At 42.4% G+C, this 16,395-nt stretch overlaps 2 protein-coding genes across 2 annotated transcripts; both read left to right on the forward strand.

The window, feature by feature from the left end:
* Positions 1–8,941: 8,941 nt before the first annotated feature.
* Positions 8,942–12,710, forward strand: LOC114794514 (tetratricopeptide repeat protein 25-like). The gene is made up of 12 exons (XM_028987120.1): positions 8,942–9,110; positions 9,189–9,320; positions 9,955–10,108; positions 10,187–10,242; positions 10,660–10,813; positions 10,907–11,125; positions 11,253–11,381; positions 11,478–11,556; positions 11,914–12,000; positions 12,112–12,308; positions 12,397–12,497; positions 12,572–12,710. Exons 1-12 carry the CDS (start codon positions 9,012–9,014, stop codon positions 12,605–12,607), a joined length of 1,443 nt encoding a protein of 480 aa, XP_028842953.1. The 5' UTR covers positions 8,942–9,011; the 3' UTR covers positions 12,608–12,710.
* Positions 12,711–14,093: 1,383 nt separating this feature from the next.
* Positions 14,094–15,451, forward strand: LOC114793879 (dnaJ homolog subfamily C member 7-like). The gene is made up of 5 exons (XM_028986025.1): positions 14,094–14,234; positions 14,637–14,643; positions 14,863–15,012; positions 15,085–15,147; positions 15,229–15,451. Exons 1-5 carry the CDS (start codon positions 14,094–14,096, stop codon positions 15,264–15,266), a joined length of 399 nt encoding a protein of 132 aa, XP_028841858.1. The 3' UTR covers positions 15,267–15,451.
* The last annotated feature ends 944 nt before the right edge of the window (positions 15,452–16,395 follow it).

Below are 16,395 nucleotides of genomic sequence, written 5' to 3' on the forward strand. Positions count from 1 at the left end.
AGGCATGAAGGCCACCAGGATTCAGCCGGACCAGACAACTGAGAGGTATGTGCATGCACTGCCCATGTACCAGTGGGTTTTTCTCCGGGTACTCCGGTTTCCCACACTCAAAACACATTTGAAATATTTTTTCTAATATCAATTATTTGAAATCTGTCACATGTAATTATGTTAATTTGGCAGCTAAATTTAGTCAAACTACTGGTTGTTCTGTGAGCCAGTATGAATTGGCAAACCAAAACCAAAACCCTGGTGGTGTATTTTGGTAACACACTCACCTTCTCGGTGATTAAACCAGGTTCAAATCCTGGCCAGGGTGGAACCAAATGGTTTGCCCTCGACAAAAGGTTTTAAATTCGAGGCGAGGCCTTTCCGAGTCTCACAATCTGACATGTGCATGTGTTGCTACCCCCAATAGGGGTCAGGAAAACCTGGAAAATTAGGAAAAAAGGCCATGTCTTGCATTTGTGATTGCCACACTTTCAGAACGCGTTTATTATTCTAGTCCAAATTTTGACATTTTAAAAACTTTTTTTGTCCACATAATTAGACAAACAAAGACATGTTTTATGTCATCTCGTAGATCTTGCCAAAACCGATGTGTTGACATATGACTTGTCTCTGTTTGATTTACAGACACGCAAAATTTTGAAGCACGCACACCGGCAAGCTATATATAAAAATTAGTAGGTTACTGTGTGAGGTGTGCTATTATTTTTATAAGTGATCAGAGTTGGCGTGGCTGAGCTATTAACACGACTTTATTAGGAAATCCGGCCACTTTATTAGGAACGCCTGGTCCTTCGGCCACTTTATTAGGAAAACTCGTTGAGCTAACATTCAAATTTTTTAACATGCTCCAAACGTCACCAAATTTAATGTGACGCATTTGGCCAGGACCTGTTAGCGTTTTCGATGTTAGCATACTACTTTACTTTACTTTACTTTATTTAGCAGACGCTTTTATCCAAAGCGACTTACAAGAGGAAGACACCAGCAATTCTCGTTCGATTTCTATAGAATATTGAGTTTACAAACTAAGAGCCCTGATAAGGCTCTACTTGTTAGTGAAGAGCATGCTCAGAGATTGTTAGGTGCTAGATGAAGAAAAATTATAATGTATATATACATTTTTGTATTGTTTTGTGCAATGTGTACGCATGTGCGTGTGTAAGTGTTAGATTTGTTTGTAATATTTTTTGAACAAGAGGGTTTTCACCTGCTTCTTAAAAGTGGTGATAGTCTTGGCTAGTCGTGTGGAGGAGGGGAGGTTGTTCCACCAGCCAGGGACAACAACGGAGAACAGAGATGATTGGAATCGGAGACCCCGTGAAGAAGGAGTTTTTAGTCTCCTTTAATTTGCTGATCTGAGAGAGCGTGCAGGAGTGTAGCTAGGTAGTAATATATTGATGTAGGAGGGCGCAGTTCCATTTACAGCCCTGTAGGCAAGCATCAAGGATTTGAACTCAATGCGAGCAGCTACTGGGAGCCAGTGGAGGGAGGTAAGAAGAGGTGTAACATGGGTGTATTTTGGCTGATTGAAGATGAGACGGGCTGCCATATTTTGGATCATCTGGAGTGGATTTATGGTGACTGCAGAGGCTCCAGCCAGGAGAGAGTTACAATAGTCGAGTTTAGAGATGACCATTGCCTGGACGAGGAGCTGCATAGCCTGTTAGCATACTAACATTAGCATGCTAACATGCTAATTTTTAAACCTTTTCCAAACATCACCAAATTTACTATGACACATCTTGGCCACGCTCTGTTAACGTTTTCGATGTAAGCATGCTAACATGCTCATTTTTCAACATGCTCCAAACGTCACCAAATTTAACATGACGCATCTTGACTGCGCCCTGTTAGCATTTTTGACATTATCATGTTTACATTTACATTTAAGGCATTTGGCAGACGGCCTTATCCAGAGCAACTTACAACGTGCTTTCAAGTTACCATCGATGAAGTGATCAGTTCTAGTTCATTAGGACCCTCAACTATGAAAACAATCTTCACTCTTCACTCTTGTTGTAGATTCTGTACATAAGTTAGACAATAAGAACGTTACAAGTTAATCTAAATATTCTCTAAAGAGGAAAGTCTTGAAAGTGCTCAGTGACTGAGCTGTTCTGACCTCAAGATGTAGTAGAATTTTGGTTTCTGGTTTATTATTTATTATTATTTCAGACTTTTTTTTCCCGGCACGTATTGTTGTCATAAAGCGGGTCATACCGAAGCCAGCAAGCTATATATAAAAAATTTGTACTTTATTGTGTGAAGTGTGCTATTTGTTTTATAAGCGATCGTAGTGGGCGTGGCTGAGCTATTAACGCTCAAACAAGGTAATTTCCCTATTGAAATGCATTGAATGCTAATTTTAGCCCTGGTAGCATTTTTAAAATGGGGCCCCTTTTAAGTGGTACTGCTACAGTGACATTGCCAACAAAGGGGGCCCTACAAGGGGTACTGATACAGCAGCATCGCCAACAATGTAATTCAATGTAATCCAGCAGCTTCATTAGGATGCCTGCTCAATCATCCACATTATTAAGACCACTTGGTCCTTTGGCCACATTATTAGGAACGCCCAGTCTTTCGACCACTTTATTAGGAACACCCGGTTCTTCAGCCACTTTATTAGGAACGCCTTGAGCTAACATGTTAATTTTTCAACATGCTCCAAACATCACCAAATTAAAGTGACGCATCTTGGCCATGCCCAGGTAGCATTTTTGACATTATCGTGTTAGTATTAGCATGCTAACATGCTAGATTAGAATCATGTTCCAAAGTCATGTGACCACCTGTTTCATTGGCTACTGTAGTTGTACCGTCTTTTCTTACAGCTGACATTGGTTGTGCATGCCACACCCGCTGCTGCGACCAACACCCAGACAGGCCAAATCAAAATTTCTCTTGGATTTTTGGTTTCTAGTTATAAATATATTTTCTTTGCAGAATGAAAATTATTGTAGCTTTGTCAGCCAATAGGGCTGGCCTAATTAGCATAAGGGCCTGGGGTTAGTGAGGCAAGGTCTTACCCACCATTAGGGTGAGTGTTGGGGGATTTAGTGGGGTGTTGTCTGGTGGTTGAGAGTAACTGGAGCAGGCAGGGGGCGTGTGATGATCTTGGGTGAATGCCTCCTTTGTTTCCCTGCTGTTAACCTCTTGTGCTTGTGCTGGGGTGGTTGTAGCCTAGTGGGTAACACACTCGCCTATGAACCAGAAGACCCAGGTTCAAATCCCACTTGCTACCATTGTGTCCCTGAGCAAGACACTTAACCCTAAGTTGCTCTGGGGGGGGGACTGTACCCGTAACTACTGATTGTAAGTCGCTCTGGATAAGGGTGTCTGATAAATGGCGTAATTGTAAATTGCCTGGTCCAAAAGGTGGCAGCTGAATAAAGGCTTCTCTGAGCTACTCCGCTGTGTCCAGTGTCTCTTTTCCCCCATCATGGAGTCCGTCGCTACATTATGTTGATACCTTACCATTTCTAGGCTTGTAACAAAAAAAAAAACCCAAATGTTTAATGGTGTTAAACATTGAAGTACTCCGATTGCAGGCATGCACGATCAGCACTCTTCCTACCCAGATGGGGATGTGGGAGACAATATGACTCAAATCAACCTAGTCTGTCCCTACATGAGTTCAATAAAATGAACATTTTGATTTTATTGTAAAAAAGAAAATGTCAAGTGCCGGTGGGTCTCTGGTTTGCAAGATGTGCAGACTGGGCAGGCAGCCATGTAGGTCCTGATGTTAGCCCTGATGGATGGCCACCTTAAGATCCGCCGAATGATTTCCAGCATGTGGGTCTGGCTCGGACAGGGTGGCTGCATTTGACATAAGCCGGAATTGTGGGTAGGGCTGCACGGTATAATGCAATATAAATTTGGCCAACGGGAGAGATTGTGATTATACTGGCCTACCACAGAAATATCCGCCCCTTGCGAAAATTACAAAGTCATGTCACTTGTGCAAAACCACGCCCCCTTGCAGCACAAGCCATTAGTTAGTGCACAGAGCGCACAGCAGGGTTTCTGCGGATCCTAAAAAAGTCCTAAGTGGGAGTTTTAAAGGTTTTAAAAATGACGCAGTGGACTTAAAACCTTAAATCTAGAGTTTAAATGTCTTAAAAATACCACAGATCCAATAAATAAAATAAAACAAGCATTCAATCTGTCAGTAATCCGCCAGTGATTGTGTGTGTTAGTGTCCAATCCGTACCTCTTGCCCGATTGGGTCCTAGCCTGTTTTGAGCCAGCCCCAAAAAAATAATTGTGATTTTAAAAAATCTCAAAACTGCATGATAAAATATAAAAAGCATAGTGTTATTTAAATATTTTCTGACTATATATTTAATGTAAACTACAGCTGAATACAGAAAATCACTTGCATCATACAAAAATGTGGTATTTCGCTGACCTCATGGGTGTGACAGAACATCTACTTTCAGTAGAATTGCTCAGATATTGTTTTATCTGGTATATGGTTATGCTATATACTGGTGTATCTGTGATAAGTTTATTATACAACTTCCTGCTGCAGCGCCTTTGCTATGGACAAATAGAGTCCACATGGAAGAATGTGATAGTGTCTGTGTTGCCAAGGCCTGCTTTCAGCTGCACTGGAGCCAACGCTGACGCAAAAGCTGGTGCTAAAAGTGAATGTCCATGCTCTGAAACCATGCAATTTGGGCCAGCTAGAACAATTTGGAATGAAATGATGCGTCAAAATCTCTCAGGAGACCTGTGCCAAAATTCTAAAGAACTACTGTAAGGCCCATCATTGTCTTTTTTAAAAAAAGTTGTGCACAGAGCTCATATGTCCAAAGTCAAGCTATCGCGTCCTTTTCCAAATGTGGATCCCTGCTGTGATAAATGTGGAAGTGAGGATGCCTCGCTTATCCATATGTATTGGTCGTGTCCTGGCCTTGAAAAATAATGGAGGGAGATATTTCAAACCCTTTCTTCAGTCCTCAAACAGCTTATACAACCAAATCCTTTGACTGCGCTTTTTGGCATCAGTGATGACTTAAAATTCCCTGACTTTTCCTGACCAAAAAGCAGAATTTCCATGTCTTCCTGTATAAGGAAATGTCCAATATAACGCTTGGGTGCTAAGCAGAGAAGGGCATTTAAAGAGGTTATAGAATTCAAAACTGCATTTGCGTCATTGTTGTTGATGTGTGTGATCCTGGATTTTCACAGTTGATGTGCACCTATGATGACAGACCTTTCTTATCTTTTAGTTTTAACAATATTTTTAATGATTTTAAACAGGGATATAACAGGGCAAACATGTAATATTTCAATATACTGTAAATTATATATTTTATAGCCCCCTTATAAACCCTATAGCACCCCCCTCCCCTCCCTGACTCAAAGCCAGCTTTACATGCATAAGAAAGGCTAGATACCAGGCATTTAAAGAAAAAAAAGGACTATGGAGCTGGAAGTTTTTTGGTCCTGCAAACAAAAGAAACACAAAAAGTAAAAGAAAACAAACAGACAAACAATTAAATAAGAAGGGAATCAAACTATAAATGTATGTGAAAAAAGCGGAGGAAGGGCCCCCACACCTGTTGAAATTTCAAGTCTGAATAACGGATTGAGTAGTGAATCTTCTCCAGGGACAAACAGGAAACAATATCTCTGAGCCACTGGGCGTGAGTGGGTGACGTGGAATCCTTCCACTTGAATAAAAGAGAACGCCTGGCCAGGAGTGTCACAAAAGATAACAAACGCTGTTTAGCTGGAGTTAGACACTTATCTTCCTCTTCAGTGATACCAAAAAGAGCGATCAGAGGGTCTGGTTCAAGGTTGCATTTCAGTATGTACGACAAGGTTTTAAAAAAGTCCCTCCAGAATTTTTCCAAATTTGGGCATGTCCAATACAAAAAGAGACGCCTCTCCGCTTTTACATTTATCACAGCTAGGATCAATGTCTGGGTAGAAACGGGAGAGTTTAAGTTTGGAGAAATGAGCCCTGTGTACAACCCTAAACTGTAATAAAGAGTGGCGGGCACATAAGGACAAGCAAGTATCATCTGAAAGTGACAAATTTAAATCTTTCTCCCAAGCAGTTTTAATTTTACACAAAGGGGTGTAACTCGAACCCATCAATCCACCATAAATAGTGGATATTAGGCCTTTATGCAGCGGGATCAAACAGAGGAGATTATCTAGGATGTTTACAGCAGGCGCCTCAGGGAAATTTGGTATTAAAGAGTCAATGAAGTGTCTTACTTGCAGGTATCTGAAAAAATGAGAATTGGTTAGGTTAAACCTTTCAGAAAGCTGTTCAAACGATGCAAACCTATGGTCAACAAACAGATCTTTGCAAAGATCTGCCCTATTGTACTATTCCTGAAACACTGAATCATGTAGAGAAGGTTGGAAGAGATGGTTAGAGACGATAGGACTGGACAGAGAGAAGTTCAGAAGACCGTTTTGCTTTCTAAACTGAGCCCATACTCTCAAGGTATGCCTAATAACTGAATTGTTGATTGGTTTAATTGAGGAGATGGGTAGTGCAGATCCAAGGAGTGCAGAGACAGAGAGATTTTGGGAATAGATTTGGGAATAAAAACAGGTACAGACTGGAAAAGATATAAAAATTTAGAAAGAGTACTCATTTTAACTGCATTAATACAGACATGGAGAGTGGTGACCATTGTCCAAAGTCCTTTTTTGTTTGGCTCAACAACCTAATGAAATTTTCTTTAAAAAGGTGTAAGGTGTAATCCTTGTAATTGTAATACTGAGATAGGTAAACTGATTTTTCACTATTTTGAAAGGACAATTGTGCATACTAGTTGTTAGTGCTATATTATTTAGCAGAAAGAGTTCACTTATATCCTGAAAAATAGCTAAATTCTTTGAGCAATGACAGCACAGGTGGCAGGGAGGAGATTGGATTTGATATAAAAAGTAGAAGATCATCTTTATGTTCTTCTCCCTGCCTCCAAATCCCAGATATATCTCTACACCTGCAGAATGCAATTGCTAGTGGCTCAATGGCCAGATTAAAGAGTAATGGGCTAAGAGGACACCCCTGGTGTCCCCGCAGAAGACCGAATGGTTGAGACTGCTGAGACATTTGTCAATGGTTGAGACATTTGTCAGAACTGAGGCAATGGGGCGTAAATATAATAATTTATCCCAAGTGATAAAACTTGGGCCAAAATAGAATTTTTCTAAAACCCTAAATAAATACTCCCATTCCAAATTATAAAAAGCCTTTTCAGCATCCAAAGACAGGACACACTCAGGGATCCCCTCTGATGGTGTGTACAGGATATCCATAAGGCATCGAATGTTAAAATAAGAATAGCGATTTTTTCTTTTTTAGAGAGATTGGTCTATATGAAGAGCACTCTGTTGGGTCTTTATCTCTCTTTACTATGAGGGTGATGCGAGCCTCATTAAATGACGCGGGCAGCTTACCTTGCTTAAAAGATTCAGATAAAACCAAAGCTAATTGTGGTGCAAGGTATGAGGAGAACGATTTAAAAAACTCTGCAGGGACCCAGGGATTTACCAGATTGCAATGATGAGATGGCTGAAATTATTTCCTCTTGTGATATGGGCCCTTCTAATCTTAATCTAGAATCAGGGGACAGTGTTGGGATATCTAGTTGAGTCAAGAACTATGGTCCTTTGGGAACTCAGAAGAATATAATAGAGAATAAAAATTCCTGAATGCATGATTAATTTTAGAATGATCGGTAGTAATGGTACCATCCTCCATTCGAATTTTTGTGATGTGTTACAAAATGTGGTAAAATCCTCTTAACTGACTAGCTAAAAGTTTCCCAGATTTGTCACCATGAATGTAAAATTGGCTCCTATTCTTTAATAATTGACGTTTACATGTGTTGAGATAAGTTCAAACTTACTTTGCTACACGTGTTTTATACATATCTGGGTTTTTAAATCAGCGTACTGCTGATCAATTTCTTTAATTTGGTTGGTCAGATCTTTTCGCTCTTTATATATCTTCCTTTTCATTTTTGCAGTGTATGAAATTATCTGTCCCCTGAGGTTGGCTTTCAGAGCATCCCAAATAATTAAACATGAAACTTCAGGTGTTTCATTTGTGTTTAAGAAAAAACTATCTTGTCTTCCATAAATTTAACAAAATCTTTCTCCCAAGCACTTCATCTAAAGAACCAAACACCACAAAGCAAGAACACCGCAAGGTCCAAAACCTACCAACCACAGAACAGCCCAAATAACAGCCAGGGTGGCAGGAGCAGTGCGGTTTATTTCGGCTCCCAGCTTCTCCAGCCGTCTCATCCTCCTTATATACACTTTGACCTCTGGACTGGGTGGAGAGATCCACAGGGCGAAGTCGACCCTCTAGGAAAAGGAAATGAGAAACATCCACACCGCATACAGTCTAACTCCACAAAAATCACGGGACGTAGCACAAGGCACTTCACTCCACTCCCCTAAACCCGAACTGTGACTTTCCACAGCAGGCAGCAGACCCCCTCCCACGCCTCTTATGTTCAGAGCATATCTCTACTACATTCCTACAACAGCAGTGAACTTGAACTTGAACTCCTGGTTTGGTGAGGATTTCCCTGATGCCCTGTGTGGTCCGACACCTTTATAATTCTGTACTGTAGCATTAATCTACAGTTTCTGTTTTTGATCAGTCAACATGTGCATCAGTCAGTCTGGGCTTCCCATGATGCTGTTGCTGATTCACCACGTTGTTAGATCCTGACATTACACAACCGAGCAGGAACATTCCACAAGAACGCCGTTTTGGTTACAAAAGCATCTGTTTTAGTTCATTTACAGCGAATCGAGCAGCCATGGCGGTAAATATGCCGACCTAAGTGGTAAATATTCGGTGGACCACGTGACTGGCGGTCGCGCGCTTGTTTGGCTCGTTGCTGTGATACCGCGCGTGCTCGTTGCGCGTCTCCGCTTGTTTGTGGGCAGAAGAACTTGTGCGTGGAAATAACGTGACAACTGACAATAACGCGACAGATAAAATGACAGACGCGAAAAGCACATTCTTCAGCTACGTGGCCGAGGGCGACCAGTTCTACCAGAAAGGCGAATTCTCCAGGGCGACGGAGAGTTACAGCACGGTGCGGAAACGTTCCTTCTACGTGTTCTCAACATTGAAGCAACGTTTAGAGTACAGCAGAGCTGTGTTCTCCTCACAGGCGCTGGCGCAGCAGCCGCAGGAGAAGAACTGCCTGGTCGCCAGGTCCAGGTGCTACGTGAAGATGGGCGACTCGGCGAAAGCGCTCCAGGACGCAGAAGCGTCGCTGCAAGAGGACAAGACTTTCTTCCGGGTAAAACGGAGCATATTCCTTCCATCAAGAACACCATCTTTTACATTTAGTCTTTGTAAGAGTTAATTCTACTCAAGTTAGTGTCAAAATGAACAATGAAATGGGATCAATTCACACTTTTAGAGTAATATGATTACATTTTTTGTCCAAATTTATTTAAAAAATAAGACTCTAATGTGTAATGATATATCTTTTTTTATTTCCCTGTAGTGTTTATTTCTTTAATTATTTATTACATATTTATCAATTGATGCTTTATTACTAAATGCATGTGATCAAACTGATATTATGTAGCTATTGGACAACATCATTACTCCGATGAGTAAATGCTGCTTGACATCAGTGAAACTGTAATACACTTGCAGCGTGTCGGGAGGACCGGGTTGGGTCAAGTTCTTTAATTATCAGAACTTCTGCCTAACGGTGAATGCGCCCCTACAGAAGTGGTACTAATGGCACACTGTGTAAAGGTGAATCTTTGCTGCGCATCTGCACAACCTTACACTGACATTAAACTCCTCACAGAGTTGTAAATACTCCATCTAGGTTAAAACGGGTTTACTCTGATATACTGACCCTCCATTGTTTACGGTGTATGCAGTGTGTGGGTCATGCGCTTTCTGCTCTTGTGCAGGGTTTGTACCAGAAAGCAGAAGCACTGTACGCTATGGGAGAGTTTGAGTTTGCGCTGGTTTATTACCACCGAGGATATAAACTGCGGCCTGAGCTGCATGAGTTCCGATGGGGCATTCAGAAGGCGCAAGAGGCCATTTACAACTGTGTGGGCAGTGAGTAAAACAGACTCCTTTCTAAATCCTTTAATACAGAACAAATTCAGCTTCTGTCTCTCTTCACATCAAATTTAGGCCCGTCTGGTGTCAAACTGGAAAAGAAAGGTGACCTCTCCTTCTTAAACGAACAAGTGAGTACAAGGAAAGAGAAACCATGCGGTGTATGCGGCAAAATGGAAGTTAAAAACTTTAAACGGTCACATTCATTTGGGACAAAGGAAAAAATCCATGAGCATTTTAACTATGAGTTACATTAAAATCTGAAACAATAAGGGCTGATACTTGTAATCAGTTCTATAGTACTGTTCTGTAGTACAGTAGTCTAGTATCACATATATCGCTCTTTCAGATACAATCCAGGATAGGCAGGATAGACATAGAGAGGGTGCAATTCTAGGAACAAACGTGATCCACTAATCTAGACTGTAAAGAACCTGGTAGTCCGAGGTGTGGTCCTGAGATTCAACGGTCATCATTACAGTTGTGGAGGACTGACCGTTTTCAATGACCTGTCACCATATAAGATGCTTTTTTTTAATCAATGTCAGGTACAAAAGGAACAATCAAAAGCTATTCCTCCAGGGAAGAAAGTACAACAGCCACACAGACAGAAGACGCCTAGCACGGAGAGAACAAGCAGGCAGCTGCTGGGTGAGCTGTACAGTGACAAGGAGTACCTGGAGAAACTCCTCAAGAATCAGGGTGGGTCCACTGTCTGAAGATTTAGCTGTCTGAGGATATCATCATCATCGTTTTTATTCATTTCTGTATGTGTGTGTGCATGTAAATGTGTAGATGTTGTAAAAAGAAAAACTCGGAGCGGAGATCATTTACAGGAGCTCATCATGGGCTATGTCTCGTATCTGGACACATGTACCGAGTTCTGGCAGCAGCAGAGACCCATCTACGCACATCAGCGGGAGAGGAAACTCCTCCAGCAGCACTGGAGTCGCAGCTCTCCTCCCTCAGACTACATGGACTACATCCTCAGCAGCTTCCAGGACATCGATGCAGGTAAAAATGTTTAGTCCAGGCTGAGACTGAATGCAGAGTAGTCCCAGACTCCCTCTAACGATCACTGTTAATCACTGCTGCAGCGAGTGGTCTGTTAATTCCCATGTATTCCCACTTTCATTTTCAGCGTTAAGTGTAGGCAATGCCACTGGTAGCTTGAAGAAGGCTCGTGAAGTTCTGAAAAAAGTGCAGGGCTTTTCCGAAGGGGACTTGCCCCAAAAGAGTGAAGTGCTGGGCAGCATATATAGCTGCATAGGTAAGTCTGGAGGGAATCAAACATGTATTACAACATACATTTAACAATAAATACTGATGCCTGGAGCACTTTCTGTTTTTTTTTTTTTAAATCAAGGCAACGCTTTAATGGATTTGGGACAGATGGATGAGGCTCTGGAGAACCACCAGAAAGACATGGAACTGGCTGAACAATGGTGAGGGTGAATATGGTGTGGAATATTTAGTCAATAAAAAAAAGCAATACCATATACCAAAATTCAAATCCCACTTACTACCACTGTGTCCCTGATCAAGACACTTAACCCTGATAAATGCCGTAAATGTAAATGAAACTGTAACGCTACACTCTTTTTCAAGCCACTCCAGGACTATAGACAGGCTATTACATGCTGTAATACAGAATTAGCAATAGCATCCCAACATTAATAGAGTGCATAGGAACATATTAGTTCCTTATAATCACACCATATTAATGTCTGAGTAGCACTGACCGCCAAATAGTACCATTATTGAGTATGTAAAAATGTTTGATCAGCTTTGCTATTTTCCAGTCTAAACATAGATGGAAAGTCCAGGGCCCTGGTCAACATTGGTCGCCTATATGCCTGCACTGGCCAGTTCACGCAGGCCATAAAATTGTGAGTCCCTTTCTTTCAGGGTTCTTATTTTTCAAGGCTTGCTGATTTGTTTGTTAGTTTTAATCCATCAGCAGCATGAAACTCAGCAGTGGCCGTTTGATTTCTGGTTAGCTGGGAGACGAGTGTCCCTCTCACTGAAGGGGGGCTGGACAAAGCCTGGCTTTTCCATGAGATTGGATGGTGTCACCTGGAACTCAGGCAACATGCTGAAGCCTGGGACTACAGTCGCCGTCTGCTCACTGCTTCGCAGGAGATTTGTGATGAGCTGTGGCAGCTCAACGCTTATGTGCTTATGGGTCAGGCTGAATGTAAGTACGAACTAAATGACACATAATACCAAATCAGTCCTGATCATGCTGCCATTTTCCTTGATCCCCTGTCTGACCTGTGCTGCAGTAAAGATGGGAAGCTACAAGTCCAGCATCTTCCACTTTGAGGAGGCGCTACAACGAGCCAGACTCCTGCAGAATGATGCTGCTGAAGAAGCCATTCAGAAGGTCAGCCACTCTGCTTTTTATCTCAGGGTACCTGGGAAATCTCTCTCATGCCCTTTTTAATTTGTGTTTTCCAGGCTCTTCAGGAGGCCAGACAACACATCAGTCCCTGAGTATCCAGTAAAGAGAGTCCAGATAGATGGGTCTGTGTTTCTGACCCGTTCAGAGCAATTCCTGATATTTATCTGCATGTTCTTATTAAACAAGTGTGTACCAGGTGTGTGTGTTTATGAGTGTGTTGCTTGAATAACACATTCCCAGAGAAACGTCTGTAAGTCTCACTCAGTCTGTCCCATGACATGAAAATTTCATGTGAGATTATTTAATACGAGTTCCCCCAGACTGTCTATGGTCCTGCAGTGGCTAGAAATGGTGATAGGTGTAAAGAGAGCTTTGCTCATTCTGCTTCACCATTCAGAGAGCGGCAGCTCAGATAGTTGGATCTGGAATTTGTCCTTATAAGGGGAAAGGTTACCTCCCATTTCTCATGCTATTTTTCGGCCAGAGAATTTCTCACCTGTCCCAAAAACATTATCTCCACCGACCGTCATGGCTTCCAAATGTTTGAAGCATTGCAGTTGCTTGGTGATTGGATGTATAAATGAGCACTTTTTTTTTTTTAGTTCCGTCTGCATTTTTTTCCTGTCTAAAGAGACTCTGCACCAAACACTAAGTGTTAATGACGTCATTTCTGCGAATGCCCCCCTCAACTTCTATAGGCCGCTCTCCTCCTTGTCCCGCCTCTATCCTCCTCATTAGCATTTAAAGCTACAGACACCGAAACGGCAAGTCCTGTGAAAATCTCATTGTGGATCAAAGTGGCTGTAATTCTGCATCAGGGCTGAATTTTGGAAAGAGACTTCAGATACAGTATTAGGGGACCAACAAGCCCAACAAAAAAAAAATGTTCATTTTTATTCGGTATGTCTCAGTTAGGGGTTAAATCCTACTGAGGCTCCATTTGAAGATTGACTGTGTCACATCTTTTTCCTCCTTCAGCTGCTCCCATTGTCCTATTGTCCACACAATAATTGATTTGGCAAATGTTACACTAAACAAATGTCATCCATCACCAACCCCAGCTCACGTGACCTAAAGCTCACAACCATACAAACACCACCAACTCCAGTCCCCTACACAAGTCCAAAATGGTCAGTGAAGTGAAGGCTTCTGGGTACCACTGGATTCCATTACTGTGATAAGCAGGTGGTTTAGTGATTCAGTAATCACTTGAACTAGTGTGACTAGTGAACATTTGGCCCTCTCTTCATAACATGTTCACTGAAACCTGTGAATACTAGTGTCACACAAGTTCAATGTCATGCTAGTTGACTGCATGCAATGAAGCTGGCTGCCTATAAACATAGATATATTGTTGTGTTATATGATATATTTATTCTTGTAGATATTGAATCATACCTCCATGCATCTTCTGACAGCTGGAGTGAAACATCTCTTTTATGGGTTAAACTATCTGCGTTACTGGGCCGCTTCGCAGAGGCGCAGTCTGTGGCCAGGTGAGGCGGAGTCTGCGGGGGTTAATGGTGGCAGAGGGAGCGGAAACTGAGCTTTTTCTTTCTGCGCAGTGATATCTTGCGGATGGACTCGACCAATGGCGACGCTCTTAATGTCCGAGGCCTGTGCTTGTACTATGAAGACTGTATCGATAAAGCGGTACAGTTCTTCATTCAAGCGCTGCGCATGGCGCCAGACCATGAGAAAGCTCGGCTGGCATGCAGGGTAAGTCAAGCCCCTCGGTCAGCTGGGTGCTGTAGCTGCGTACACAGATTTATAATAACCGGGAAGGCGGCAGTGGACCCAATAAAACGGCATGTGCTGTGTATTCCGGTACCTTTCGTTCCGTAATAGCAAGAACAGACATTTACATTTACGCCATTTGGCAGACGCCCTTATCCAGAGCGACTTACAACATGCTTCCAAGTTACCATCGATGAAGCGATCAATTCTGGTTCACACACACACGCGCACACACACACACACACACACACACAGGGCTGATAGTATTCCAAACCCTGGTCCTGGAGGAACTTCTGCCAACCCGCATATCTTCACAATCTACCCCACTCATTAATAGGCCATTAAGTAACACCTGAGCGTAATTCAGGTAGGTTGTTCCTCCAGGACCAGGGTTGGGAAACACTGCACTAGCCAATCAAAAAAAAAAAATAGGGAAGGGGCGGGCCCTGGTTCTGATATAGATCCAGCAGTTACTCCGTGTGCGAATGTGTTTTGTGTTTCCACCACTATCAGCCCTGAGCACACAATCATAATAATGATATGAACAAAATACCATTCCTGATAAATAAAGTAGCCATTCCTGTATATGTAAATTTCTTCTTCTTCCCAGACCGCCACAGTGGGGCGAGTGCAGAGGTCCAGAAGGAAGAGGAGAAGAAGTTTAAAGAGGTGGGTGAGGCCTTCACTGTGCTCTCTGACCCAAAGAAAAAGTCCCGCTATGACAGCGGCCATGACCTGGAAGATGATGGAGGCATGGAAGGTTTGTGATCTGCTTAATGTTCCACACGCAATTAGGAGACTGATTACTACATCGTGTGTGATTTATTTGCAGACTTTGATGCCAATAACATCTTCAAAGCCTTCTTTGGAGGACCAGGCGGATTTAGCTTTGAAGGTTTGTGATGTCCCTGCTCTACACTGGTGTTTGTGACTGACTGATGTTCATTGTGGCTGATCTTTGTTTTTGCCGTTATAGCGTCTGGACCTGGCAACTACTTTTTCCAATTTGGCTAAATGGGAACTCTGTTCACAGTATGCAGTAGTCACATCTTCAACTGGACCCTCTTCTGACCACAGCTCCCCCCCTCAGGCATCTCGAGCTTTCAAGTGGCCGCCCTGCACCACTTAGCAAATGCATTTGCATGAAAACCAGCCAGAGAATGAACCTGAAATGCGTACTGTCTCTTTTTTTTTTTTTTTTTTTTTGTCATTTTACATTCAGGTTTGTCAGATCACTTCCATAAACATGAGACAGAGAAGACAGACAGACAAACCTCTCCGTCGTGGAACCAAAGCCTTTATTATCCAGCATGTGTCTATGGCCTACAGCAGTGGCGCACATGTTGGCCCTGGGCTGGGACTCTGTGCACAATGCTGTTCTCTCCCTCCCTGCCCACCTGTCATGATGGGGTACAGAAATTCATGACCTTCATCATTTGATACACCTCACGGGCGGCTTTTAAGAAGCGAGACTACTGCGTACAGACGTACACAGGATGTGATGCAGGGTGGAGGATGCACAAAAGGCTTGATTATGATTATGATGATGATCAATGTTGCCATTCAGCATTTGCTGCATTGTACATTTTACTGGAATGTAAAGTGTTGATTTGTGTTGTTAGTCAAGGACTGTTTTCCCATTTAAAACGTTCTTTTAAAATAAATATTTATTGTAGAGTTACAAACCAGATGGGGTGCTTCTCCGAGACACACACACACACACACACACACACACAGCATGGGATCAGCACACCAGACTAGTCACTCAGATCTGGACCATCTATATGTTGCGGAGTCTTGTTGACATAAAGAATTCTTGATGGAGGTAGAATCTGTATAAAATCTGCTGAGACAGAGACCCCTGGCTCCCCTGCTGGATCGTTAATTAGTCCTGAAATCAGTCGGATAACCAATAAATCAATGAATCAGAAGAACCAGGTTTAAACCCCACTTGTATCCCTGTGCAAGACACTTGACCCTGAGTGTCTCCTGTCCCTGTCACTACTGATTGTAAGGCGCTCTGCACAAGGTAGTCTGGTAAAATGCCATACAATTAAAATGCCTCTGCAACTCTGGTGGAAGTTTCCAGAGTTTCTAAATCTCCCAGAAATGTCAGTTGCACTTGACGTGTGTCTACAGTACG

The sequence above is a fragment of the Denticeps clupeoides genome, chromosome 7 (genome assembly GCF_900700375.1).
Source record: "Denticeps clupeoides chromosome 7, fDenClu1.1, whole genome shotgun sequence".
Taxonomy (NCBI): Eukaryota; Metazoa; Chordata; class Actinopteri; order Clupeiformes; family Denticipitidae; genus Denticeps; species Denticeps clupeoides.